General features: G+C 38.2%; 4 protein-coding genes across 6 annotated transcripts in view; 1 reads left to right on the forward strand and 3 right to left on the reverse strand.

Annotated features, from left to right (window-relative positions):
- On the reverse strand, positions 1–10109 carry LOC306865577 (hypermethylated in cancer 2 protein-like). Its single transcript, XM_079410276.1, has 2 exons — positions 10018–10109; positions 1–4700 (listed from the first exon to the last, which is right to left on the reverse strand). The coding sequence occupies exon 2, from the start codon at positions 4668–4670 to the stop codon at positions 2985–2987; it is 1686 nt and encodes a 561-aa protein (XP_079266402.1). The 5' UTR covers positions 4671–4700; positions 10018–10109; the 3' UTR covers positions 1–2984.
- A 3361-nt stretch (positions 10110–13470) lies between these two features.
- On the forward strand, positions 13471–15810 carry LOC306865732 (ubiquitin-conjugating enzyme E2 L3-like). Its single transcript, XM_079410494.1, has 4 exons — positions 13471–13517; positions 14388–14483; positions 14573–14759; positions 14838–15810. The coding sequence occupies exons 1-4, from the start codon at positions 13491–13493 to the stop codon at positions 14990–14992; spliced, it is 465 nt and encodes a 154-aa protein (XP_079266620.1). The 5' UTR covers positions 13471–13490; the 3' UTR covers positions 14993–15810.
- Positions 15811–17558: 1748 nt separating this feature from the next.
- On the reverse strand, positions 17559–22629 carry LOC306865763 (creatine kinase S-type, mitochondrial-like). Of its 3 annotated transcripts, none has more exons than XM_079410555.1 (10): positions 22533–22584; positions 21235–21425; positions 19730–20256; positions 19571–19633; positions 19249–19470; positions 18742–18827; positions 18344–18467; positions 18105–18239; positions 17886–18011; positions 17559–17795 (listed from the first exon to the last, which is right to left on the reverse strand). In XM_079410555.1, the coding sequence occupies exons 4-10, from the start codon at positions 19601–19603 to the stop codon at positions 17679–17681; spliced, it is 843 nt and encodes a 280-aa protein (XP_079266681.1). In that variant the 5' UTR covers positions 19604–19633; positions 19730–20256; positions 21235–21425; positions 22533–22584; the 3' UTR covers positions 17559–17678. The 3 variants fall into 3 exon arrangements, with proteins under 3 accessions (XP_079266681.1, XP_079266680.1, XP_079266679.1); XM_079410554.1 differs by lacking the exon at positions 18742–18827 and adding an exon at positions 19028–19113 and having other exon boundaries at positions 17560–17795; positions 19571–19666; positions 20058–20256; positions 22533–22629; XM_079410553.1 differs by having other exon boundaries at positions 17560–17795; positions 19571–19666; positions 20058–20256; positions 22533–22597.
- Positions 22630–23749: 1120 nt separating this feature from the next.
- The window catches only part of LOC306865751 (ras-specific guanine nucleotide-releasing factor 2-like), a 61854-nt gene continuing 58472 nt past the window's right edge, over positions 23750–27131 (reverse strand). The window contains exons 25-28 of the mRNA XM_079410520.1: positions 26454–26533; positions 26256–26373; positions 26081–26149; positions 23750–25194 (exon numbers count right to left, since the gene is read on the reverse strand). Of these exons, the coding sequence (XP_079266646.1) occupies positions 25096–25194; positions 26081–26149; positions 26256–26373; positions 26454–26533 (366 nt within the window). The 3' untranslated portion in view covers positions 23750–25095. The remainder of the gene's footprint in view (positions 25195–26080; positions 26150–26255; positions 26374–26453; positions 26534–27131) is intronic.

The following is a 27131-nucleotide window of genomic DNA, read 5'->3' on the forward strand; positions in this document are numbered from 1 at the left end:
CAAAAACACTCTAGAACTTAAAAGTAAAACTCTTCCATGCACATCTCTGGCTTTGTTTTTTTTGTTTTTGTTTTTTTTGAAGGCGTTTTTGAAATGGGAACACACTCGTAAAATCTATTTCGTAGGAAACTAGTGTTTTGCTTTTCATCAATAAAATACAGAAATTGACACAGTATTGACAGTCTTACAAATGTAGTCGAAAGCTCCGCATTTCAAAATATGCAGAACCATCCCTGAAGCTTTGAAGTAGAAACATTATTGTCACAGTTTGAAACTTTGTCATCCTTTTCTCCGCTCTCCCAGTTCTCTCAGCTATAGTCTCAAACGCTGGAATCAATAACAGAGCCTCGTATCACCCAAGACATCATATTTTGATGGTATTCAAATTAAGTGCTTGTAAATTAGCAAGATATCAATGGGAACCTTTTCCTGGAATCCTATTCGGTATGTTTGACAACAAAAAAACATTTAAAAAGTCTCCCTGAGTTGAGGTGTATCAACGCCAGAGCGCACTTATACTGTAACAAAACAAAATCTAACATCAAGATGTGCACAACTTAGAAAATAAGACATTTTGGTGACTTGCATTGGGTTAAAGTGAAATATAACTGGCTATTTTGGTTAGCTTTGGTGCTATGCTGAAATCACATGAATACTGTGTGTAAATGGAATGAGTTGCACATGTCTTCAGTATACTAACTTGAATTACTAATGGAGACAACTATAAAAATCAATGAAAAAAAGTTTGAGCAGGCAAATTAAAGACCGAAAGAATTCCAGGAAAAAGGCGTCTGTAAACACTGCTCTGTTAACACGACTATAGCTGCACCCCAAAGTTCATCATTAGCAAGCCCAGACACAAGACTTTGGAGAAAGAACCAGAAAAAAAATATCCCCAAAAAAAGGAATGCCATTAAGACTTTTACATTAAGAAGGCTAAAAATTACTCCTGGAATGTGATACACTGGGATTGGGGAAATAATTAATCCGTAACTGAGTTATGAAATGAAGATGGCAGCAAATAATTCAGCACTGAACTATAAATACATCCATCAGCGTCTACCCAACACTGATCATGTAACATTCACCCGACACAATTACCAGCATTTTGAATAACCTTAAATTCTTTTCAACATGCATACTTTACATAATATCTCAAATTAGTAAATGATAAGGGTTTTTACTTGATGCCATGTCATTTAGAATGGTTTTAGAACAAGGTTTTATTTGGGGCTGATGGCTAATAAGCAATCCAGTGCATCAATTCCTCCTCATTCAGTAAGCTTTCCAAGTGTGGTCAACATGTAAAACAAGAACCTACGATACTTGCTATGCGGTTTTCTCTTGGTCTGAACTAAAATAAATTAGTCCTTCTGAAGTTCTTCAAAGACTCTCTGCAGACAAAGAAAGAATCCAAAAGACACTCTTGAAAAACTACTGTAAACTTCAAAAATGGAAAGCCAGCGGCCCACCAACCACCAGAAGAAGTTCATTGGTTTAGTAAAATGTCAAGTACAAACTAACATCCCACTACATTGCTCTTCGTCAAGAACTAAAAGACAAAAGTACATCCTTACCTCCTGCAATGCAATCTAAAAACTTTGGTAGGGATATTCTACAGGAAACATTTGTTGGTAAGCCATTCTCCCCAATATTAAATTTCTCTTTGGATTTCTCTGACATAAAACTCTCAATACCTTAAATACATGCGCCCAAAGAAGCTATTCTCTACATTAATGCTATTAAAACTTAAAACCTTTGTTGATGGGCAGGTTACAACTACTTTGAAAGCCTCAGCAAACTTTATACATCTATATTCAGAGACCTCCATAGTTCCAATTAATGTATTGTTCTTAATTAAGAGGTAGCAATGAGACAAGACCGTACGGACTCGTCTTGTTCAGTGAAGGGAAGATACGTAATCAAAAAAAGTGAAAAATAACAGTACCGACAGAATTTCTGAAGTTCAAGATCACTACAATGAACCCTGCCCAACCCATCACCCAACTCTCTCTGATCCCAAAGAAATAAAGGAAAAAAATTCCAGTTAAAACATTCACAGAAGCATATCAATAAGTTATCTAAAGAAATCTAAAAACAAGTACCTTTAAGTTTGGCTTTTCTTTGAGAGTAAACCCCTATATACTATGTGAGTAAACGACAAAAAAGACGCCCATGGCCTCTCGTCACCACTTTGCCATTGGCTTGCATCCAGATGTAGGAGCAGGGTATATTAGGGTAAATCCATGCTAAATCTGATCACCGAATCATCAACCACAGTAAAAAAAGCTTACAAAGACCCTGTTTTCCAGCTACACCTCAAATTAAGCCAATGGATGTGATGTGCAGAGTAGGTATACTGGGAAATGTTTGGTTGGATGCACAAAGCTTCTATGAAACACCACTTAAATGACGACAGACAAGCCATCTTGTATGTCTGACAACACTAACTTTGAGACTCTTAGGAGACACTTCAAAGAATTAGAACCTTTGTGTATAGAATAACTTGGTCAGTACAAGCCCAAACTTTGCTGAGAGTTTTACATAAAATATACCACCAGAACTCTCGAGAGTGATACTTTATCAAGGACCAAGAATGTTAAGGAGGAATATTTCTGGGATACCCAAAAAAAAACCTAAACAATCAGGCAGACCACACGGACTCGTGAAAGCAATGCATGGATTGCAGTGGCTGAGAGTGGTCACAATATCCCAAGGAATCATACAACAGCATTAGTTACCCCAGTTTTACATTCACAGCAAAATTCAACAAAGAAGAAAAAAAAAATTAATATGCCCATAAACTCATACCGATTGGTTTATTCTTTCCATTGTTTGGGCTCGTTGTTTGAAAGGCTCCTCCTGTAATTTACAGCAGAAGAGAATCCTGCTTTGGGTTATCGGCTCCTTGCAGTGTACTTCAAAAGGAAGAGGTGTGCATTGACTCTTTATGCTGAGGGTTTCCTGTTCAAGGTGTCTTTGGCTTATGACGGGGAGGTATGCATTCGTAGGTGGCTAATGAGGTTCCGCTGCTGGGTAAATTTGCCCCCACATAGCTGACATTCGTACGGCTTCTCACCTGAGTGAACACGCATGTGCTCCGTGAGCCGGTATTGGCGGGTAAAGCGCATGCCGCACTCCTCACAGGCGAATGGCTTCAGCCCCAGGTGGCTGCGCATGTGGCGGGTCATGGTGCCACGTTGGGTGAACATCTTGCCGCAGATGTTGCAGGGGAAGGGACGGGTGAGCCAGTGGGTCTTCTCGTGTTGTCGAAGAGTGGCTGGATCTTTGTAGCTCTTGTTGCAGACCGAGCAGCTGAAACGACGTGACTCGGCGCCATGGACACGGTTTATTTGTGAAGACAAGTCTTCCGCTTCTACTTCATCTTCCTTTGGATAGGAATCATCCTCCTCCTCTTTGATGTACAACTCTTCCTCTGTGTGGGTCTCCACATGGGCATTCAGTTGCTCGGAGCTCGGGAAGCCTTTGCCACAGGGGATGCAAACGTAAAGGTTATCACCAAGGGCAGGCTCAAAGCCTTCCTGGCGGTAGACATAATTGGCGCTATTCCGCCCACCTTCACTCTCGCTCTGTCCACTCTCTTCACTTTGCTCCCGTCCGTTCTCCAAGCCTTCCTCATCATCTTTACACTGGAAGGATACTTCAGAATTGCCATTTCCTCCACCAGGGAGCCTCTCCCCAGACACCTTCAATCTTTTGACAACTCCGTTGGGTAAAGTTCCTCGTTCTGCAGCTTCACTCTTGTTGCCTTCACTCTTGGGTTGCCGCCTCTGCCGGGCGACCTGCCGGGAACTTTTATGCTGTTCGATGTCCGGAGGCGGTTGGCTCTCTTCGCATTCTCCTCCGCCCAGCTCCATGGGCTCTCCAGCTGTGAGGTTCTGCGTGTTGGTGTTCTCATCAAATGAGGCACTGTTGGCTGTGGATTCTGAGGCAGATTGAGGTGATTCTTGTGGGATGCTGCTGGGACTTACTTCTTCAGTAGCTGTGCTCCCTGAGGGGCTTTTCTTGGAAAGGTCTAGGCCAAGTTCCTGCATGCCACAACTGCCATTGCTTCCATTTTTACTCGTTGAGGGACTGAGAGAATTTGCTGAGGTTGCACAGTGGGTGTTTCTCACAAACATCTCGTCCTCAGACAAGTCGCCTTTGAGTAGCTCCTCATGCCTCTTTGTCTTCTCACTGTCTTTTAACCCTGACATTTGGTTTGGAGTTACAGGTGTAGAGGACAGCCTTTGGTTCCTAGACGTTCTTCCATTGGTAGGTGTGGTTGGTTTATTAAGAAGGGATCTCCCATTACGCTTGAGCTTCTTCCTGCAGAGGGCAGCCAGGTCATGAAGCTGGAGGTAGCTTGCTGCCGTTAGAAGGGAATTGAAATTGTGGTCACTGAACTGATCAGACGACAAAAGCTTGCCAGTATAAATGAAGTCCAGAACCTGCCGGAAAACCGACGGGTTGACCATGTCCGTGTCGAGGTTAATCAAGTTGTCATGAAGGATAAGGGATTTGAAATAGATACTGCTGGCTGCCAGGATGTTCTTGTGGGCCCGAAAAAGGGCATTTTCTACTACTATGATCACATCACACAGATAACCTTTGGCTCTTTGTTGGTTTAGCTGCAGCAGCAATTGTTTGGCATGATTTGGCAATTCCATTTCCAACTTCTTTTTCTTCACCTATGAAACCTAAAAGAGAAAAAACACTGTTATGCATTGTAATGGAAAAAAATCCATATAGTTTTATGTCCTACATCAAACACGTACTAGAAAGTTCACACCAAGTGACCTTTTTTGCTGACACTTTACTGATTTTCTGGTTTTGTATTCACAGTTGGGCATGGCATATTGAAACACCCAATCCTTATTTTAAACAGGCAATAGTTACAACACAGCTATTGCTACTTGCTGGCCAATCACAGGGGGAGGGTCATTCCTGTTGGATAGTGCATCTGATTGGACAAAACCCAGTGCAATGCTACAGTCAGTCACATTTTACTAACAAATAATGAGTGTAAACATTAAATGTACAGAGCTGCTAAAAATTAACTATCAATGTTTTGGAACACATAGAATATAGATGAGATCAGCTAACAGGCATGAACTGAAAACCACAACTTTTATGCTCAAGCAAATCCACATAAACAAGTCTTAAATAAACTCTTAAGAAATTCTGTGTTCTGAATTTAAACAAATCAAGACTACGGAAAATTTGGTTTCTTCTGCCAGAGAATGCTTGTGGAAAAAGGCCTTCTCATAGTATGCATCTAAGTTGCATTTTAAGTAGGCATCTTATTCATCAAGTGTGTAAAAATTCTCAACTTTCAGCTAAAAGCAGAGAAGGGATAAAAGGTTTGAACAGTAATGCAATTTCTTTTCTTCTGAGGGTGTCCACTAAGGCTTAACGTTCCTGCCAGCAGTCATTAATGCCAGCCTCCAGGGTCAGTCCCTTTGTTGTCATATGGGGGTTGGGTGAAAAAGGCTAGTGGACGTCACCGACTAGCTTGTGTGACAGACAGCTTGAAACCTGAGCTGGGATATCACCAAGGGTGTGGTGGGAAACAGGTAAACCAGCACCCTTTCCACAGGATGAACAGGCCACGGCTTGCAGCAGAATCTTTGTAATGCGGCAAACAAGGTTTCTGCCCCTTAGACCAGCCGAGACTGGCGTGTCAAAGGGAAAAACAGGGATTTACCTTTGCACAATGCCCAGACATTTTCACATTCACAGCGTTGTGGTTATTCAATGCCTCGTTTATGAACAATTAACAACACAAATTAGCATGGGTGGAGTACCTGTCCCTGTGGAACACCCAATTGAAAACTATTATTTTTTTGTACTGGATTTTTGTAAAAGCTTACTCTTGCATATTAGACTCAACAAAATCCATAAATACCATGCTTAAAATAGGTCTAAAAGGTGTCTACATTTCTGTTTATGTACCATGCTGAATATTTAGCCTATCAGTTGTTCCAAGTCAGTCTATCTCAGATTAACTATTTATAGCTAATTCATGATGGCAAATGTACAACTGAGCCAAAACCAATAATGGGGACAGGAAACCAATCAGTCAGCGGAATTTTCAGTTTAAGACTGCTTAAAAGCAGACAAATGATGACTCAGCAAGGTGTGAAAAAATAAATATGTAATGTATTTTACAAGATATTTAAATCCCACCAATATGATACATTAAAAAAGCAAAAAAAAAAAAAAACACGGATTGAAGAATAGTTAATGCAAAAAAAATAAACAACTTGTAGCTATACAAGTCTGAACCCTGAAATCTTCAAAATGACAGTCTCCATTTACTTGTCTCATAAAAACCAGTATGCCCAGCCCTAAAACTAAACCCTATAGCATGATACCATCTCTCAGGGTATTTATAGGCCTCAAGCACAGTCAAAAGAACTGCAGAGATAACGATAAACCACAACTGTTTGGGCAAACACTGATAGCAACAAAAACCCACTGCTCAAAAAACAAAAGACGTTTAAGAAACACATTTATCTAAAAGTTGCACACAAGTTTTGATAAGATGCTGCTGGTCTTTCAATTGCTTTGCTGACATTCCAATCCCTCCACAAAAAAACAGCAGACCCGTCCCAGAGATGAAACAACTGCTCTAATCAGAGAGATTGTCGTCTGAAAATAAAGTCAAAGTGCAAAAGCGGCCAGTAACAACACGGGTAAACAAGTCTGGCAAGGACTGCACTTAACCTCATAAACAAGCTTATCCAGTGGCACGGACCCCTGGGGCCCTGATTTTATTGTCTTAATGCCATAAAAACACAGAGCAATTTTGCTCATATGAAAGAGGGCATTGGCAAAACAAATGCATAGTCATATAATATTTAACCTGCAGTAAATTAAGAACAAAATACAACCACAAACACTTTCCATTTTTAAAGTGCCTGAATTTTTCAGTGAAGATTTAAGATGCACTAAAATCTCCAAAAACACTGCTGAAAATTGGGTTTTAATAATATCAGGTAGGTTAACTTGGTAAGTGACACTTCCATAGATTGTGCCCAAAAACATTAAGATCTAAGTGCTTACTGTAACCACCAGCCTCAAGAGATCCGAGCCTACTTGGAAGCCAAGCAAACCTGATCCAAATAATCTGATGAACGACCTCAACTAAGAGATAACATAGTATCACTTATCTGAAGAATTCAAGGCCTTTGTCCACTGCCCGTGTGCTTTTCATTCAATGTTATGCCCTATTTGTGCTAAATGAAGGATGGGATTTTATTTCCAAAATCAGGCGTAAAGTCTTTTTAACGGTGATGAGAAAACAACTGCACAAACAGACTAGCTTCTCTCTGTATTCAACCATTAAATCTAGAATCTGACACATCAGAAAATTAATGTTCAAAAATTAGTGTACGGTGAGATTTTTTATTTGCAACATGAAGCAATCATGCATTAAATCAATTCTGACAAAAAGTCAACTTGGACTACAATTACACTATTGCTTTCAAAGGCTACCGTTTGAAACCTGCAGGACATTTCTTACATTTGTCCAGACATGCACTGCTGTATATTTTGCAGATAAGCTAAAAGTGCATCTGGGTTCACGTGCATGTCATTTGTGGGCTGGGATGAAAGTTGCAGAATACCTGAGAAATTAGACTCATAATGCCTAAAAATTGTCCGAAGACATCAAAAGACCTCATTCTCACAAACCTGTTTCAAATGCACTTGCATGTTACACATTTAATTAAAAAAACTAAATGACTGAACCCAAAGACCACACAACATGCTTGATGTAACATTTCTCTAATGGAAATCAAGAATTAGGGAATCTGGCACAAAAACAACCACTTAACCAGATTGGGCAACCCTGGAACAACCCTCACAGATAAATCACATCGTATTCGTCCCAACGCAATCATGTAATGTCTGTTTTGCCCAAGAAGTGGTTAAAAGGTTCCAGGTTAAAAGGATCTAGTCAATAAACATGCCAAGCATGTTAGACAAGATTTCAGACATGGGGTGATGCCTTAAAGCAACACGTACACAATGCATGCATTCAGACATGTACACATCTAAACTGGCCTAAAAGGGTTAAACTATATTGTGGTGAAGAACAGAAATAGACCCAAGTTAATTATTTCAAACAAGGTTTATACCCATTTTCCTGTTATAAAACATGAGGGTAATTTAAAAAGAAAAAAGTAAAACCAGACAGTACTAGACAAGTACAAGTGGCATGACTTGATGAACAGATAAAGCGGTCAAAAACATTGTAAATTTCATGAAGAAGAGGAAAAGATTGTGCTCCTCTTAAAGCGAAACAAATACTCAGCTGGGTGTGAAATAAGATTTCAATCTAAATGCAAACCCACAACACAATTCATAACGATCTTCTCAATGATAATGACTCTAAATAAACTGTCTTCAAGCGTGTTCCCACCCCACTCACTCAATAGATCTGATCATCTGCATTATTCAAAGCAGAACCCAAAGCTTCCTTTCATAAGAGTATTGATTAGATCTTAACATGAATGCCACTACATCTATTAAACACATCTTTTATCCTCGTTTTCTCTGACCTTTGTAAAGGACAACAAAACAATTACGACAAGGCCAGCCCGAGCTCGTCGAGAAGCATTTGGAAGCAAACTCTACAGTTTGAAGATAAGCCTCACTGGACCATGGACCTCAACATCAGCGCCAAAGGAAAGCAAAGCAAAGCATGCATCTGCAGGTTTGCTTACCTTAAAAACATTCATCACGACAGCATGCACAAGACTCCTAACAGGATTTCCTTACACAAAATGGCCATATCTTTGGTTAAATGTAACTCTACGCCTCATTCAAGGAAACGGTCACCCAGAAAGGGAGTTTCTTTAATGGTGTGGCACTGATCTAAACCTACCAACCACTGTAAAACAAGCCCCCTCCCCCAGCCCATTAAAATGGATGAGATTAAAAGGGTCCTTCAAGCTCTCCTCAAGAGATAGATCATTTATTATAACATTTATGCATCATTTAAATAATCAGAGCCATGATGATTACAACCACAAAAGCACTTTAGACCCTTAAATGCACTTAATAAAGCAAAACAACATAGCACCTAGGATATTGTCCTCATAAAGAGGGATCTACTTGCAAACAGCAAAAATCTTCACTGCAATGCTTGCCAAACTACAGTGACTGAGGCAAAGGTAAGCTGTCACAACACCTAAAATACTTCCCCATATAAACTGTAGCATAAAACCACAACATTGGGTGAAAAGTTACCCATCTTCATGTTTGCATGACTCATATGCCTCATTACTGCAAAAGAAACAAACTAATTATCCAGTTATTGCTTCATAACACCACCTAGTCATGATGATCTGAATGTACAAGCACACAAATAGACAGCAGACAAGACTCGACAGATACCACTAAAAAAAAATCAGCTTTCCACTCATAAACAGCGGTTTGCTTTTGTGTATTTAATGAAACAATCACGGTCAACCTAAAATCTTCATTAATGTTTGGATTAACAATGCAAAACATTATTATATACGAACAGTATACATGTTAAACGCGATAGTTTAATGCATGCATTAACGATGCACAAATATTCATTATGAGCATTATACACGTTAAGGTAAAACACACACTGAAGGAGGGGTGAAACAGGAATGCTGGCCACATAAAGGGCCACTGATCAGGTTTTGCCATCAAGGTGTGAATTAATCATTTTTAGCAAATTATAAAGATGCAGTATACAGGTATTTCATTTTTTTTAAACGTTGCATTTGATTACTGCATAAGTCAGGCTGAAACAGGTACAATGCTTTTGATAAAACACACATATCTGCCCCTGCCAGGCTGCGCTCGCGCTGTGTGTGCATTAAAAGCCCAGTGGGCACGCGATAAGAGCAGTATGTTGGAGGAATCAGTGTTTCTTTAAAAAAAAAAAAACAAGAGAAGAACCCCCTCACAAACCCCCGTTACATCGCTCACAACACAAAAGCAAACGCGTATGTAATAATAAAGTATCTGTACCTTAATGCATCGACAGAAGCTCTTCAAACAGTCATTCTGTTTTCACATCTCACAGCTTTCCGAGCGCCATCTTGCCTGCAAGCTTGTGTGACGTGAGAAATCCTCACCCCTGACCCAAATTTGAATAAGAGGCAGTAAAGCGAGGGGGGGAGAGGGTAAATGCCCTGCCTCTGCCAGCCACACACTCTCATTTGCCTAAACAGCCCAGGGCTGCTGCTGCTGAGATGGTGTAACGTGCCATGACCTGCCACTGCTGCTGCCACATTTACAACCAAATGCTACTGTGTGTGTGTGTGTGTGTGTGTGTGTGTGCATCTTCATCATGCTCAGGGGTTGCTCTCATTTCTCATTCTAGTATAGTAGACTAGATTCAAATATACATGCATGGAATATTTGTACTTGTATGCGTGTACTTTTAAAATTTAAGGGGAAAATGTGGTTAAAACAGCCTCTCAAATACACTGAAAATACATTGGCACAGAAACAGTTTTCACTCAGAAACTGCCTGTTAATTTCACTTAAAAACAAGTAACACATTAAACAAAGTGGAAAAACTCAAATAAAATATTAATAATTAATATTAATATATATATATACAGTGCACATTTATATATAGTGCTTTATACAATAACCTACAGATGTTTTCAACGCAGCTTCACCATAATAAACACGAAAATAACTGTTAATGATTGCAAAGTTAATCAAGTACAGCTGTGCGGAAGACAATAGTGTCATTATTCAGCTCAAACTAGTTCAAGTGTTTGTATTCTCATCTGATAGAGTCAGTACTGTTAGATCATTAGCAATTTCTAAAGATTGATATTCTTTTGAAGCATTTACCTATTTAGCCATATACATTTATATTAATTGTAGCCTAAAATATTAATGTTAAAAAAGTCTATAATATGTCAGCTATGCATCTTGACGTTGTAGGGGTCTTTTATGTCTTTGCACATTATTGTTAGGAAAACATGTCATTCTGATATTAAAGACTGATTTCAAAAAGTTTAAATTTTATTATTATTATTATTTTCACATCATTTAAAATTTCTAAATTAAAAAGCTATTAGTTAATTGTGTAGGCCTACATCTTGATATATATAAATTAAATTACAAGAACACTTATTTAATACAAATGACACTTGTACAGAGATTTTACTGACAAAAGAATTAACCATGTTTACAAGAATAGTTGTTTTTTTAATGGTTAAGTCAAACTTTATCTTAATATTATATCTCTGGCTGAGGCTAGACTGTTTTGCTGGTTTGTTTGCTCAATATTTCTGGTTTTCAAGCCCCTGGTGTTTTGAGAGACAAACAGGAACAGCAGGTTTGTAAAGAAATTTCCGTTGAAATTCGTTAACATGTTGTTACAGCAGTAGAAGTGAAACTATGTTAAACATTAGGAAATGTAGAAAGTTTAGAAAAAGGAAGTATACACGTATAGAAAAGGAAATATAAAAAAAAAGAAAGAAAAGGAAATATGTATGCCAAGATAAAAAATTCCCTTTACTTTCTATTTTTTCTTTCAGTTTTGGAAATGTTTCTTTTTTTTAATTACATATAGGCTACTACAATAAGTAGACATGTGTGGCCTAAAATAACAGGCTTAAGTTGATCCCCAGCTGAGGTATTATTGTTCTGGGTCAGATTGTGCAGCATTATTAAAGTGCTCTTATACCCTCTAGTGGACTCGTCTTGCTTTACTTTCTCATGTTGAAGTAGATTATTGCAGCCTACTTTTTATGCAAAGAATATGTATCTCCTTATATATAACATATATATATATAGATGTAATATTTATAATATTTAGAATGGTTGTCGTCTTAAAAACTGCATTTTCAGTTGTCTAATCTGTTAACATTATGTGTATTCTTTACATTGTACTGCCAACTGTATGTCAGATAAAATAACATTAACACGCTTATAAAACTAATTAAATTGTAACCACAATTGAGGAAGTAGCAGCAGATATTACTGATGGCTAAATAAATATTTATATAATTACAATATATATATATATATATATACATACATACAGTCAAAAGTTTACATACACTTTGCAGAATCTGCAAAATGTTAATTATTTTACCAAAATAAGAGGGATCATGTAAAATGCATGTTATTGTTTAATACTGACCTGAATAAGATATTTCACATAAAAGATGTTTACATATAGTCCACAAGAGAAAATAATTGTTGAATTTATAAAAATGACCCCGTTCAAAAGTTTACATCCCCTTGATTCTTAATACTGTGTTGTTACCTGAACGATCCAAAGCTGTGTTTTTTTTTTTTGTTTAGTGATAGTTGTTCATGAGTCCCTTGTTTGTCCTGAACAGTTAAACTGCCTGCTGTTCTTCAGAAAAATCCTTCAGCTCCCACAAATTCTTTGGGTTTCCAGCATTTTTGTGTATTTGAACCCTTTCCAACAATGACTGTATGATTTTGAGATCCATCTTTCCACACTGAGGACGACTGAGGGACTCATATGCAGCTATTACAGAGGTTTCAAACACTCACTGATGCTCCAGAAGGAAAAAACATGCATTAAGAGCCATTGAATTTGAAGATCAGGGTAAATTGAACATATTTTGTCTTCTGGGAAACATTTAAATGTCTTCTGTAGCTTCTGAAGGGCAGTACTAAAGGAAGAAAAAATATGATACTTAATAAGAAAAATTATGTTCAAAAGTTTTCACCCCCAGCTCTTAATGCATGGCTTTTCCTTCTGGAGCATCAGTGAGTGTTTGAAGCTTCTGTAATAGCTGCATATGAGTCCCTCAGTCGTCCTCAGTGTGGAAAGATGAATCTCAAAATTGGTGTTTAATGAGTTTTTGGCTCAAGGTCTGCATTTAAAGTCACACCAGAGGAGTTCAGCTGGGATCAGGACTTGGCTTTCTGCAGACCAGTCAAGTTCTTCCACACTGACTGAATCAATCATGTCTTTTTGAACCGTGTCTTATACACAGAGACACTGTCATGTTAGAATAGAAAAGGGTCCTGTCCAAACTGTTGCTATAAAATTAGAAGCAATTCCCTAGAATATCATTATATGCTTAAACATTAAGATTTGTACTCATAGAAATTACTAAAGTAGTCAAACATGTTCATTAGAAAGGGGTGACCCAATACTTCTGGCAATATAGTGTGTATATTTATATATATATACACACACATTGCCTGAAATAATAGGTATAAACTTTAAATGAAATAAAATAAAAACCTGATGTAGTATAATAACTAAAACTGAAATTAAAATGAATGAAAACTATGCAGACATACTTAAAATAAACACAACAATTATTTAAAAAAAGAACACTATAAAATTAATATCATTCCAATGATGGTAAAATAACACTGTATTTGTCACACATGATGCACAAATGATCTTTTATTAATTTTATTCATTTATTTGAAGTAACTGAGGAGAATTCTACGCGCTTTGCATTGTGGGTAAAGTCAAATCAAAGATGGCGGCGAGCAGGCGACTGCATAAGGTAAATATTCCGAAAAATCTGCTTTTATGCATACTAAATAGCGATTTTACTCGCTTTACCTCCGTGAATAGGAATAATGCGAACTTGAATCACGGTTGGGCGGAAAGCTGAAACTTTAGAGCACTGTGGTGTGAAATGTGACGAGGGTGATGAGGAAGAAGCTAACGATCTTAGCCGTAGTTCGATTTTACACATATAATGGAAATAAACAGCCAGATAAAGCTCAAATAAGATCATCCTTGGTCTGGGTGAGTCTAACTGACGGTGTGCTTCAGAATAAACGTTTGCATGTCTGTTAAAACAGATGATGTTTAGTATATAAGACAACAACTACATTATCTGTAAGTTTATCAAGTAAGATCAAATCCAAAATAGCGGTCACTTTGAGATATAATGAATATTATCTAGTTTAATATAACAGATGACGTTTTCTGCGCGGTTTTAGTGTCATTTGTGATACTATGAGAAAGCGAAACAGGAAGTATGTCTGTTTTCTTCCTTTAAATCATTTGTACTTGACCAGATCTTTTTAAGATTAATGGTATTTTTTTATAAATATATGAGGTCTTTTAGTTTTTAATGATTACATTCATTGTTCAAACTCTTGGGCTTCGCAGCCTGTTAAATGTTCAAGACATAAAAATAACATTTCTCAGTATTTTGCCTGAATTTGTGCCATTTTAACAGATTTAAATGAAAATTTAAATTTTACAATGCAAATATAACTAGATTTAAGTGTCGATGAGAATTGTTCACAGGACCACAGTGAAACCGAAAGTATTTTGTTCTCACTTTGTGGTTTCTCAAATCTCTCAGCAATTCGAGAAGTATCAGGTTTCTTTGTACCATCATATATACTGTGTTTAACAGGAACTTGATGAAATCCGCAAGTCTGGAATGAAAAATTTCCGCAACATTCTGGTGGATGAGTCAAACATTCTGACCTGGCAAGGACTCATTGTTCCTGTAAGTTTTTTGCATTAATTGCATGCATAAAAATATCACCATCTTCTCTCGATTTAACCATTTCGCATGCGCCCCATTTTCTTTTTCAGGACAACCCTCCATACGACAAAGGTGCGTTCCGGATTGAGATCACATTCCCTGCAGAATACCCCTTTAAACCTCCCAAGATCACTTTTAAAACCAAGATCTACCACCCGAACATTGATGAGAAGGGTCAGGTATGTCTGCCGGTCATAAGTGCTGAGAACTGGAAACCTGCAACCAAAACTGACCAAGGTATAGTCTCTGGGCCCTTTTATCCGCCTCGCACTCGTAATATTGGCATTAAATATGTTTTCCCCCCTCTTTCACCAGTAATCCAGTCTCTCATCGCCCTCGTCAACGACCCCCAACCAGAACACCCGCTGAGGGCCGACCTGGCGGAGGAATATTCAAAAGACCGTAAAAAATTCTTTAAGAACGCAGAAGAGTTTACAAAGAAACATGGTGAGAAGCGGCCAGTGGACTGATATCGCATGGGCGCGTTTCCCTTGTTTCTCCTTTGCCCACTCCTCCAAAACCGTTTCCCCCAATCTGAGTCCCCGCCAGTCCACCCTCACTCTCGGTCCCCCGCGGAGCATCCCAGCCGCATTTCACCTTCGGCAGAAAGACCCGTGACTTCTCAGCCTCTGGGTGTCGAAGCGTGTCAAAATTGTGTTGAGGGGAGCGTACGAATGAGAACTCGATAAAAGTGGTGAGATTTGGGGGTGGGGAAGGACGGGGGCGAAAAAGTTGTTCCTTTTAATTTGTTCTTAAATTGCACAGAGATGTGTTCAGGTCATGTAATCTGCTGCGTAATGAATCTTGACTGTTTTCATAGCAGAATACTACGGTGAACCAGAGTATAATGTTAAGTTGTTTCACTTTCACATTTATGACATTCGAAGAAATCCAATCCAATAGTTTGTTGAATGAAAACACGTAAATGTCAAAGGTGTGTGGCAAATGTTTCTTTTTTCTCTCTCATCTGTTATTTTTTTTGCTTAAGTTGCACTGTTTTCTGTGGAATAAGGTTTCATGTTCTTCATAATCTCAGTTTGTAACTCATTGAATCAAACTAGTCACTGTCATCAATATAATGTTTATGATGTCATAAAAAGGAAAGCAAAACTCGAATTGACTTTGTGTCTGACTGAATATAACTGAATATATTAAAGTTTTTCCTAAAAAAAAAAAAAAGTAAAGTGGTAGTTGCGGTAATTATGTCGGGATAAGGGATCTAGAATATAATCATGCATTAATGTATGCTTTTTAAGTACTAATAAACAGACAATATTCTAGTAATGCTAATAAGCAACTAGTTAGTAGTGAATAGTGTTCCCTAATCTGAAGTGTTACCAAATTCATAAACTAAACCTCCCTTTTTAACTGCATGTGAGAAATACGGATAGTATAGGAATAGTAATATCTCTTTTCACTAGTTAATTCCTGGATTTAGCATAAATATAATGATACAATCAGTGTATTGCTGTTGTCAAGGTTTAAGGAAGCATTTTTTTCTTAGATTGAGGTGTTGTGCAATTAACATTAAAATAACTAATGTTTTTGTTAGTTCTAGAAAAAACCTGTTTAGTCTTATTATGCAAAATCCAAAACACCTTATACATCTAAAGATGAGAAGATATTTTCTTATAGACTACAGGATTGCTCAGTGCAATGAGTTTAGTTGATTACAGCAAGCTACCATAGTTGCCACCAAAATATACAAGTACTGTACGGTTATTGCCGACCAACGACAGATACTGTGGTAATTTGCTATTAGCTACCACTTTAATCAAAAAAGAAATCAAAACTGTAAATTCTCAGTCATGGTAGGCATATCTACAGCTCTACACCCATTTGGTAAGTTTGTAAAAGTTACAGTATTCTATCTTTTTTTTTCAGTGTATAATTAGCTGATTAGACCATTTAACCTATAACTGACCGATTTTCTCATATTGACATTGTGTTTTTATAGTTCAACGTTCTTCTTTCCATAAAAAAGTAGTGGTGTTTCCAAGGTACAGAGATGTTATCAGATGGTAAAAAAAAAAAATGCCTATAAAAATATGCCTGTATTTTTTCAGTGGTTTATACAATAAACACGCTGAACCCATTTTGTAGAAGCACACACATATTTACCCCTACCCCCATCCTGCTTCTCTCTTAAGTATAGAACCAAGATTAGCATTATTAGATACGGCACTAAGCAGCTCTAAATGGAGAAATTAGCTCCACTGGATTAGTCTGGATAATGATGGTAGGCCAGTGTCTGGCGTTAAATTAATTAGTTTAAACCACTGTGTAAAGAAGGTTGGACCTTTCTGCATTTTACAATTGATGAAAGACTGTTCAGACAAACACTGAAACGGTCATAAATCTGGGAGAGAAAAAAAGTTTGACAGTGTAGTGCTTGGGCAATGTTTCCGGCCACTGGGTTCCTAGAACCTTGTAATGATATGATGACATTGTTAGTAACATCCTGCTGCTAAATACTTTAGAGTAAAAAGCAACATAAGGGGCCTTATTTATAAATTGTGCATACTCTCAGATTTGATCTGGTATTTGACGCGGAAAAGTGCTTAGCGTCACGTCAGGGTCTGAGCAGGAGTATGCACTTTTTCTTGTTCGAGTACTGCAGGTTTTTGAAAATGTAAGCTGTTCTTGCAGCTTGCTGTTCTAAATTATGATTAGTAATCTTTTATATAATGACATTAATTAGGAATCGTTTACAAGGCAGAGAACTGAAACCATTCAATTGAGTGCAAGTTCAAGATCATTCAAGATCATTTCTGTTCATATGTTCATTCTATGAATCACATGTACTCATATTCGAGAGATGATCGTAAAATTAAATTAAGGAAGGTAAATGAGGCCCAAGATGTCTACACTGTGACTGCAAACAAGCAACGTTACAAAACTAGAACATTGCTGTTATACCAAAAGTAGCTCTTTACACTGCTACCAAGCATTTTTGTTGATTGCAATGGCAGCGTTCTATCAGTTGCTATCTGTGTGCACATTATGTTAGTGGTTGCAAAGAAACAAGAAAGCAGTTGTAGTATTAGGGTTCATTTTATTGAGCTTTCTATACATATAAGACCTTCGGTTTTGGGATTAGTGAAGGAGTGTCCGTGTTTCTCTTGCTGTGTCCATCCTTCATTAAAAGAGCATTGCTCACTTCTTAAAATGTTGGATGGGGGCAGGGATCTTGATATCCTGGCCCTTTTCCAGCCTCTTCTCACACTCTATCAGGTAGTTGACACCATCGATGACTAGTTGCACCAGTTCCACCTTGTAAAGAAAAGCAGAGTCACACCAGAGTTTGAGAAACTTATGCATGTAAAACTCTGTAAATTAACCCACTGATTTTGAATGACCTACCTCGGATTTGCCCAGGCGGTCAAGGTTTGAGATGTCGAAGGTATCACCCACTGCAGCTGTGTCCACACCTCCAGTGCCACGCTTCTGCAGCCGCAAGTTATCTAGGATCTTGCCAAAGCGAGTGTCCTACAGGCAATTGTTACAATTAGACAGATTTCAACAACGGATACACCTTACTTCCGAAAGCTTTCACTATACGATAAAGGTAATTATTGTTACCTTGCTGAGCTTTGGTAAGCGGACGTGTACTCCAGCCCTGAGGCCGGTGCCCAGGTTGGATGGGCAGGTCAGGATGTAGCCAAGATGTTCATTCCACATAAACTCCCAGCCTCTCTCCTGAATCAAGTGTTCTACCTGTCCAACAGAGAGGCAGCCAACAGATGGAAGACATTAACCTTATAGGACAACTCAAGGTAAGTTGGTTAATTGTTAAAAGTATGAAGGACGTGTGGTTTTACCTTTTTGAGTCCTCTGCAGAACCTCTCAAACACCCTTTTCATGTTGCCACCCTTCTCCATGGAAATGACACGGGTGTGGTCTTCCTCATTGATCCATATTAAGAAGGTCTTCTCGTTGTTATGCCTTGTAAATAATGGGATGTTTAAAAGACAAAAAGGGGCTCTGTGCTGTCAGTCATGCCAGCAAGTCCTGCTTGTTTTATGAATCAATAGTATCTTGCAGTAGTATCATGCCTTCAAACTAACATTAAAGCTACATATGAATGTTTTAACTGAATGCAGTTCTTTGCGGTTGCTTGCAGGCAAATGTGAGAATATTTATATTGTTCTTATGTGTTCTTATATCTTGTTAGTTACATAAATGATCAAATCGTGCCAAGAACTTCCTAAAGCCATACCAGATGCCTCTTGCATCTGGCCAGTCACGGGCCATAAAGGCACAAGTCAACAAGGGGGACACGGGTTTGTCAAACAGGAAGTGGTCCTACAGAAGGATGAAAGGAAGACAAAGGTAGGTGGAACTGGAGGAGGATCAGAGAATTAGAGGAAGACCAGACACTTGGAACACTTCTTGAGTCAAATGCAACCAATAAAAAAACTTGGAAGATGGGAGGAATGGTCTAGAACTACAGAGACTGTTGGGGTTGTACTGTCATGGCTTGTTTTCTCTCCATCTAGCCTTACCAGATCCCACGAGCATCTGGCCAGTCCCTGGCCATCCCAGATGCAGTGAGCAGAGGAGACACAGGCTTGTCAAAGAGAAAATGCTCCTAAGCCATGATGCCAGCATGAAAGGAAGAGTTCAGTATCATGATGTGTGGAAGCAGCTCAGTTAATCCCAATCACATTATCAACCAAGCACTAAAATATCCCATGACTCAAAGAACTTTATGGAAGCAACTCACGTCGATAAGTCTCTGCTGCTCTTGTTCAGTCATTTCAGCCAGGCTGTAGTAATGACCAGAGAGGTCTCCCTTCAGGCCAGCCAAGGCCTGGACCGTGACCCTTTCGACTTCACGTCGCTCAGAGCGGCTGCAGGCAGGGGGAAGGCTGAGGCCACGGATACTGCGGCCTGTGCGTACACGGGAGGACAGGACGTAGTTTTCATCGAATATGCCTGAATGGATCTGGAAGATAAAGAACAACCAAGAAATGTTGGAAGGAAATAGAATTAAATGGGAATCTGAGAAACTCATTTTGCACAAAGAAATAAAAACAGACGTTCACCTTGGAGGCATCCAGGTCAGTGGGATGCTTCATGGTCTTTGGGTCATAGCCATTGTGTCTGTCCTTGATTACAGGATCAAAGATTTCAGCAAACACCTGCAACATCATTTGGCAAAGAAGTCAAGGGTGTTGTCTCTAGATTAGTTTGCACAACATTACCTTGAAAAGAGAGGAGAGGCAAAGCCAGAACCTGCTGAAAAGTCCAGCTTATACAATAATAAATTAGATTTGGCCAAGCTGGTATAAGTTGTTTAGTGGTAGTCTAGTTAGCAGACCAACATAGTTGTACCCTCAACTTGGTCTTTCTGGCAAAGCAGGATGATCAAGGAAGTCTTGCTGGTTAAGTAGCCAGCATCCCAAGCACAACATATACCATTGACCAGCTGGTCTTTTCATCAAGGATTGAACAAAACTGCCTTGGGAAGAGAAGTTGGATATTATGTCATATTAAAAAAAGCGTGTAGGTAGTTTGAATGTTAGGCTGTACCTCATAGCTCTCCTCGTCACCAGCAACCATCCCAACTGTCTTGATGAAGGGATGACCAGGGTTGTCCACACCAGTCTGAATGCACTGGTCAAGAGTCCAGTTGTTTGGGGTGATCTTGTCCCTCAGTTTGGCATAGATGGCCGGGGTCAGTGCACCGGCCATGCAGTTGTTGTGTTTGCGAAGGTCAGGGTAGTCAGCACTGTTGAGGAACACAAAGTCACATCTTTAGTCATGTTCTATCATTGGGTTAGACCTAGAGCCTGTGGAAGTGATGACTGAGAGGGAAATGACATCCAAATTGTTGGCTATCATGCCCCATGGCATTCTTGTTGGATTGAAGATTGTGTTCAGCAGTAGAGTGATGCAACAGGGAACACTACAGAAGGTCATTTCTATCTACTGCTATAAGACTGTACAACTCATCCACTATATACTATAGTTGTCATTGTCATTGGCTCGATTGGTGAACCTGTTGGAGATTCAGTCAAATCACGAGACTACACTAGTGAGGACTTTGTAGTGTACTGCTACCCGAAAGTCTATCCAGGATTAAGTCAGTGTAGAGGATCGCAATGCTTGAGGGAGGTATTTGGGGCATATGAACTTCTTGTGAACTGGGCCTAAATCCAAAATCTATAGGACTGTAACAGGAGACTGACTGCTCATTTCTCAGTTGAAGGTTTAAGTATTAATTTAGGTGTATGATGTTGGTTTTGGATCAGCCTAAAAGAGAAATTCTTCATATTTGGCTCCTTAAAAGAAGGAACTCAAATCTTGGACTGCTGATCTGATTTGGTCTTTGGCATCTATTAGAGTAGTGCAAATAAGGTGACATGTGGGACAGGACATAAGCTACTTAAGTGTCATGTTCCTACCCATTTACCTTTCACTCAGTTAACGTGTGATACTTCATCACACAGTACATCATGACCTCTACGTCTGATCATATTTTTTCCATTACAGAACAGGTGCAAGTAAGCTGATGGAATAGAAAGTACCTCACCCTCCTTCTTAGATTCTCATGCATTTGATTCTGATATGATTGCTGAATAAGCAATGTATTAAGTGACAAATGGTAATCTTAAAGCAAGTCTAGATATTTATTAAATAATGACTAGCTGTATTTCATGCAATATTATCAATAGGAAGTAATTGTACTCAAACCTCAAGTGCTTACCTGGGAGGGTAGATTTTCCTCCTCTGATCTGCAGAGGCGGCAGCATTATCGCTCATTAAGTAACCAGTTGCCACAGCACCAGCTCCAAGGCTTGCCATGAGCAAGCCAGTGGTACGGCTCGACATCACCTTGGCGAATGAGCTTGCCATCTTCACACCGTTTCTTGTCAAAAAGTTCTGACGGGATCAGCACTGGTAGAACAAAGTGGCGAGGTTTTCACAATGAGCATAGCTTATTTTTAAGACTATAGCTATCAAACTAAATTTTGTGTTACAGTAGTTGATGGTGCCCTAAGCTGACAAGTATCACCTGATTTACTTGTCTCTGACTGGTCACCTTATTAAGAGACTGGTTGATTAACTCTAATACTTTCTTTTACTAATTGTCCTTCACCAGTTTCTAAAGGACAGTTAAGGAGGAACCTTTATAATGTTTCTGAGAATTGTCCTAAATATAAGGCATAGTTTAGTAGTCAAATCAAACACCACTTTGTAATATTTTGTCAAAGAAACCAAACAAAGGAACACTTAAAATACATTTTAAATACACCTCTCCAAAATTTGGTCAATTAATATTAGTTTCTCCACAGCAGATTCTTAAACTTTAACATTTGGCGACATCCTTGACAAAGTCCTTTTGACTGCAACTGGAACTCTAAAAGTGAAAGTGTTATTAATAGAGTAGCAGACTACATGAAGTGTTTGGAACGGAGCCCCAACTGGCACCAGTCTACCCTGAGGCCTCGTGCTCAGTCGTGACATTCTGAACCGGTCACACAAGCATACACGGGACCCAACCAGAATCTGGCAGCCTGAACTCAGATCTATATTATACAGCAAAACCATGAACACTCTGTGATGCTTCTAAGCAGGTGGCCCGTCAGCACTGGACTGTGGTTTAAGGTCTATCTCTCGACGGAGTTGTGGGGGATTATTAGGCTTTTAACTCAAGGATTAGTCGAGAATGTTAGGAGAATAGCACTAACGAGATCCTGCTTACTGTCCTTCAAGATGGCACAGTGATTCCAACAAATGCTTCCTATTGAAATAGTAATCTATATAGGCATCTGCAATCTGTTTAATTAAAAGTTGTACCAAATATACACTACACTTTGTTAATAAGTATATATCCAAGCAAATAGCTGATTGTTGGTTTACCACTTTGCATCCAGCATTTTCAATATTTATAATTTAATGGAAAGCGATGAGTGATTTCTTACCAGTTACTGGAATTCTAATTCTCAAAATTAGCTAAAGGTTTTTTTTGTGAGTAAGTAGTATAAGAGAAGAGAGTTTTACCTGTAGAGTCTCCTCTGCTACAGTAGGCTGTGTCAGGAAGCACACAGTCTGTGAGGGAAGCTGGCGCTCCTCCCAGGATATGGGATTAGAAGTGGACCTGATGGCCAATCCTCTTCCACGTAAGTGCCAGGTCATAAGCCATGTCTGTCGTCCGGCTTGTCCTTGAGACTTGCCGCCATAGTCCAACATTTTGCACTGTATGCAGCCTCTTAAATAGAACCACTACCAGCTCTTTAAAGGGCACCTATTATGCCCCTTTTTACAATATGTAGGTGTCCCCAGAATGTGTCTGTGAAGTTTCAGCTCAAAATACCCCACAGATCATTTATTATATAATTTTAAAAATGCCTATTTTAAGTGGAAGCAGAAAGACGCTGTTTTGTGCATGTTTCCTTAAATGCGTTTCCAGAATAGGGCTGTGCCTTTACACCTCGTACATCAGATACTCTGCTAAAAAAACATGTTTGGTTTTGATTATCATGTCTATCGTGCCGTTTTAAAGCCAAATCAGTTGAAACTTCTGATATACGGTTTTCTGAACGTGCACATCCAAAACACGCACAGAAAGCAGCTGTCACTCAACATGTGAGTGCTAAACTAAGCTCTCTTTCATGTCTTATTGCACTTAAACTGTCAAATACACACAAGCTTATGTTAAAAACAGACATAAGTTACAAAAACACAGTCGGTTATGTCTGTGAAGGTAAACAGCTGGAAAGAAATCGCATGCTTATATTAGATCCGTGTATTAAGTGAGCAGCAAAATATAGAGTTACCTATAGCTGTCTACGCGGTTAATATGACCCAAACAATAAAATAAAAGCAGAAAATCACTCACTGCTCTTGAATGAATAATTTCTGTAGCTCTAATTAGAAGACATTTCTTACTTGAACGCTGCTTTTAAATGCTTTTGCGTGAAGATAAACATGACGGATTCATGGTGGGGTCACTGCTAATACGGCAGTGTCCGTCAGCAGTCGTGGGTGCAGTGTGTAAAATGTGAAGTCAAGTTCACATGCTAACAACATCTGGAATAGACAAGTGGATATCTTGAATACTTCTTTAAATCACAATAATAATTTCATCCCATTATAAAGGAACTTGCACAGACGGGCAGCAAGCTAGCTAGCCAGAATGATAAAAAATATATGTTGTTTATATAAATGATCTTTTGCTATAATTCATCTTTTGAATGCATAAATGGAAAACAAACCATACAGAAGATAAGACAAATTTTATTTCAAAAGTTACAGCTACATCATGGATAAATGTACAGCACATTTATGCCATTGACTGAAATCACTTATGAAAAAAAGACCCTTCTTTAGAAAGTGTGCATGAGTCAACAGCATGATTTAAATAAAAAAACAACAATGCAGGGCTGCCTAATGTTTACAATATCTAAGTTTCCAGCTAAAAGTTCAAATAAATGAATATATACCCAATTAAATAAACAGGACACTGTGCTGAACCCATGTTTGAATTAAACAACAATTATTCTCTTTGTACAAAAACAGACTTAAATGCCCACTTAAACATTTGTGTAAAATCAGATACAGCTGGGTGCTGTAAACTTTATGAAAACAACCAAAAACTGTAAACTAGCGAATGATTCCCTGCTCATATCAAACTCAACAATAAACCACTTCTTCTGCATCAGCCAAAAAGCATCTTTTCTGCACATAACAGTATGGTGTATAATACCATAGTACACAGATATGATAATAAATCAGTACAAAAGTACCTTGGTATTACCATCACTGTATCATGGTACCATCACAGTATTTCTGAAGTGTACAAAATATGTAACAAATGCTTGGAATCTGCTATTGTTAATCCAAAAGGTAGAGACAAAAAATTTTTTTAAAGAAGAATTAAGAATATGATTAAGTACAGATTCATGCAAACACATAAAACAGATTCATAAAAACACATAAAGCCAGAAAATATAAAAAATTTCTACAAACAGAAACATGCTAAATGAGCAAATGCAGCCTCATTGCAACATGCTGTGTAAACAGATGACACCTAATATTAACAAATGACAAATGTAAAAATATGTTTATTTTGGTAAACCATAAACGTGCTTGGTTGAGCTTTGACATTTCAGCGAACTCCAGTGGATCAAAGTACTGACATGACTGTCATACATGCGGGCAGACTGACTGAGAAACTCGCTTGTCAAAATTGGACAATCACACACATTTTTGATATCTGAACACGTTTGCACGCATACAAATTCTCATTATAGTAAAGGAATGATCAGACTTTAAAAATGGAACTAATATTCTGCATTCAGGCAAAAAGAGAGATTATCAAATTGTTATTAAAATGCATCATGCTAGAAATATGCTCTATGAAATATTATAACTGTACATAATATTGACAAAAAGGCACATTTAAACCTGAGTTTACAGCAAAAAAGATACAAAATTTTATGGAATGAAATAAATATATGGAGAGGTTGTTGTTGACAGACTTCATTTTAGATTCCCACAAACTGACTATATGAAAAGTTTCTTACTTGATATCTGAGTCTGGTTGTAAACATTATCATCAGGTTTAGTTGGCAGGAGGGAGTCTTGGCTCAATCTTTAGAGATAATTCATAAAGCGTGTCCTCGTCCATTACAAGAGTCTTGTCGAGGAGGAACTGTGTTACCTGAGAGAAAAACAGCAATGTGTTACATAAATTGAGACCCAACTACAAAGTCTGTCTTTTAAACCTATAAAACTACTGTATCATATTTAATATGCAAATTTCTAAGGTTTCTAAATGTTCAACATGACCAAAACATTGCTGTTAAACCTGTCACACTCAATCTACTCCATGCCTTGTCGTCTGATTGATAGTTTAGACTTTTTTTTTAGCAAGTAAAAGGTGTAATTGTACAAACGTCCACCTTTAGCTGCTGCTTCACTTATTTCACAGATTTTTATAAAGTAAATGTAAGAACAACTGAAGTTTTATTTCCAGATGAACACATACTGGACTGAAGCAGCTCATCAGTGCGTCTCAAATCTGATCATGATGATCTTTTGAGGAACGTCTTTTTCCAGAAGCGTTACTTTCACTGTTCCTGAGTGGAGGAATGATCTACCTAAGCCTCCAAAACATCTCACGTCTTCTGAGGAACGATTATAACGATCTCTCACTCAGCATTGGATTGCATTGCATTATATGTTTGGATCATTTCAATCTTGTCTTACTAAGACATATTATTGGAGATATAGAATGACTAATGATATTTATATCATTTTATGTAAGTATCTGCTGTACTGTTATAAAGATCTCATTGATCTACATTACAAGCATCAGAATTTCATCATATAAATAATCAGCATTGGCACCAAACTGCATATTTTACTAAGTTTGTGTCTCTGAATAAAATTCAAGTCCAAAAAGTAAAATTTTTCTGCTTATTATACATGTCAGGTTTTACAGGTTTAAAGTTGTGCATGAGCTTCTGTCTTGAAATGTGCACTATGCCTAAAGCAATTCTTTATCTATAATTGTTCCATAATGTCACTATACATTTAGACGGTACCTTGGGTTGCAGATCAATCCTGTAGGGCGCCTGCTGAAACTGTCGGATCTCTCGTATTATGTGTGAGATCTGTGAAAAACAACAGAGACATTTGAAGACCGGTTCACTGATGTCTTTTGAAATCCTCAGATTTGACGTCCTACAAACACCACAAGCAGAAGAATTGTGTAAATACCATCCTCATTTTAGAGAAGTTGACGAGACCCTCCTCTGTGAAGTTGGGCGTTCCTTCCTCGATAAACGCCAAATCCGTCAGGTACATGCCCAGATAGGGCACACACGGAGGGTTACAGCTGTTGATGAAATACGCCACTAAGCATAAAATCACAGAGTATATATATTTTTATACTCTGTGCAAATCTAACAAACTTACTTTTTCAGAGTTTCCCTCAGGTTCTTAAACCTCCCTTCAGATGAAACTATCTTCTGCAGTCTGTCCATAACTGCCTTGGTCTGATAATTAACAAAATCCCACATGGTTAAAATCAACAAAAACTGTTTGTTTACATAGGGGGACCATAAATTCTCCTTTTCTCATATATATGTTCGGGGGACTTTTCTTTTCAAACTTGCTGAAGGTAATTATTGAAGGTCTGCATTATGAATCGCATATTAATCGTGATCAGGATTTCAGCTTTTTTCAATTAATTAAACATGTGCCTGCTGGTTATAATCCTAAAAATGTTTCATTTTTATTTGGTATATGCATAATCTTGCTTTGGGAACAAGTCTCCACAGGCTTTCATGGCTGGGGTTGCCAGATTTCAAGAGTTTAAGTCCCCCAATATTTTTTATAAATTGATACAATTTCATCCAGTAGTTTTCTTAATCTTCCCAATCTGGCAACCATGCACACAAGCTCTCTCTACATTATGAAATAAAAAGTGCTGATGATCTGAAATAAAACAACAAACATATAGAGTTTAATGTGACTAAATCTCTGAGCAAACCATGCGAGTTGATATTCTTTTGATTTGTGCTTATGTGAAAGTGCAATAATTCTAATGAAAGGTAAAAATGACAATAATCATGATTACATTTCTGAGCAAAA

This window comes from Barbus barbus, assembly GCF_936440315.1.
Source record: "Barbus barbus genome assembly, chromosome: 47".
Taxonomy (NCBI): Eukaryota; Metazoa; Chordata; class Actinopteri; order Cypriniformes; family Cyprinidae; genus Barbus; species Barbus barbus.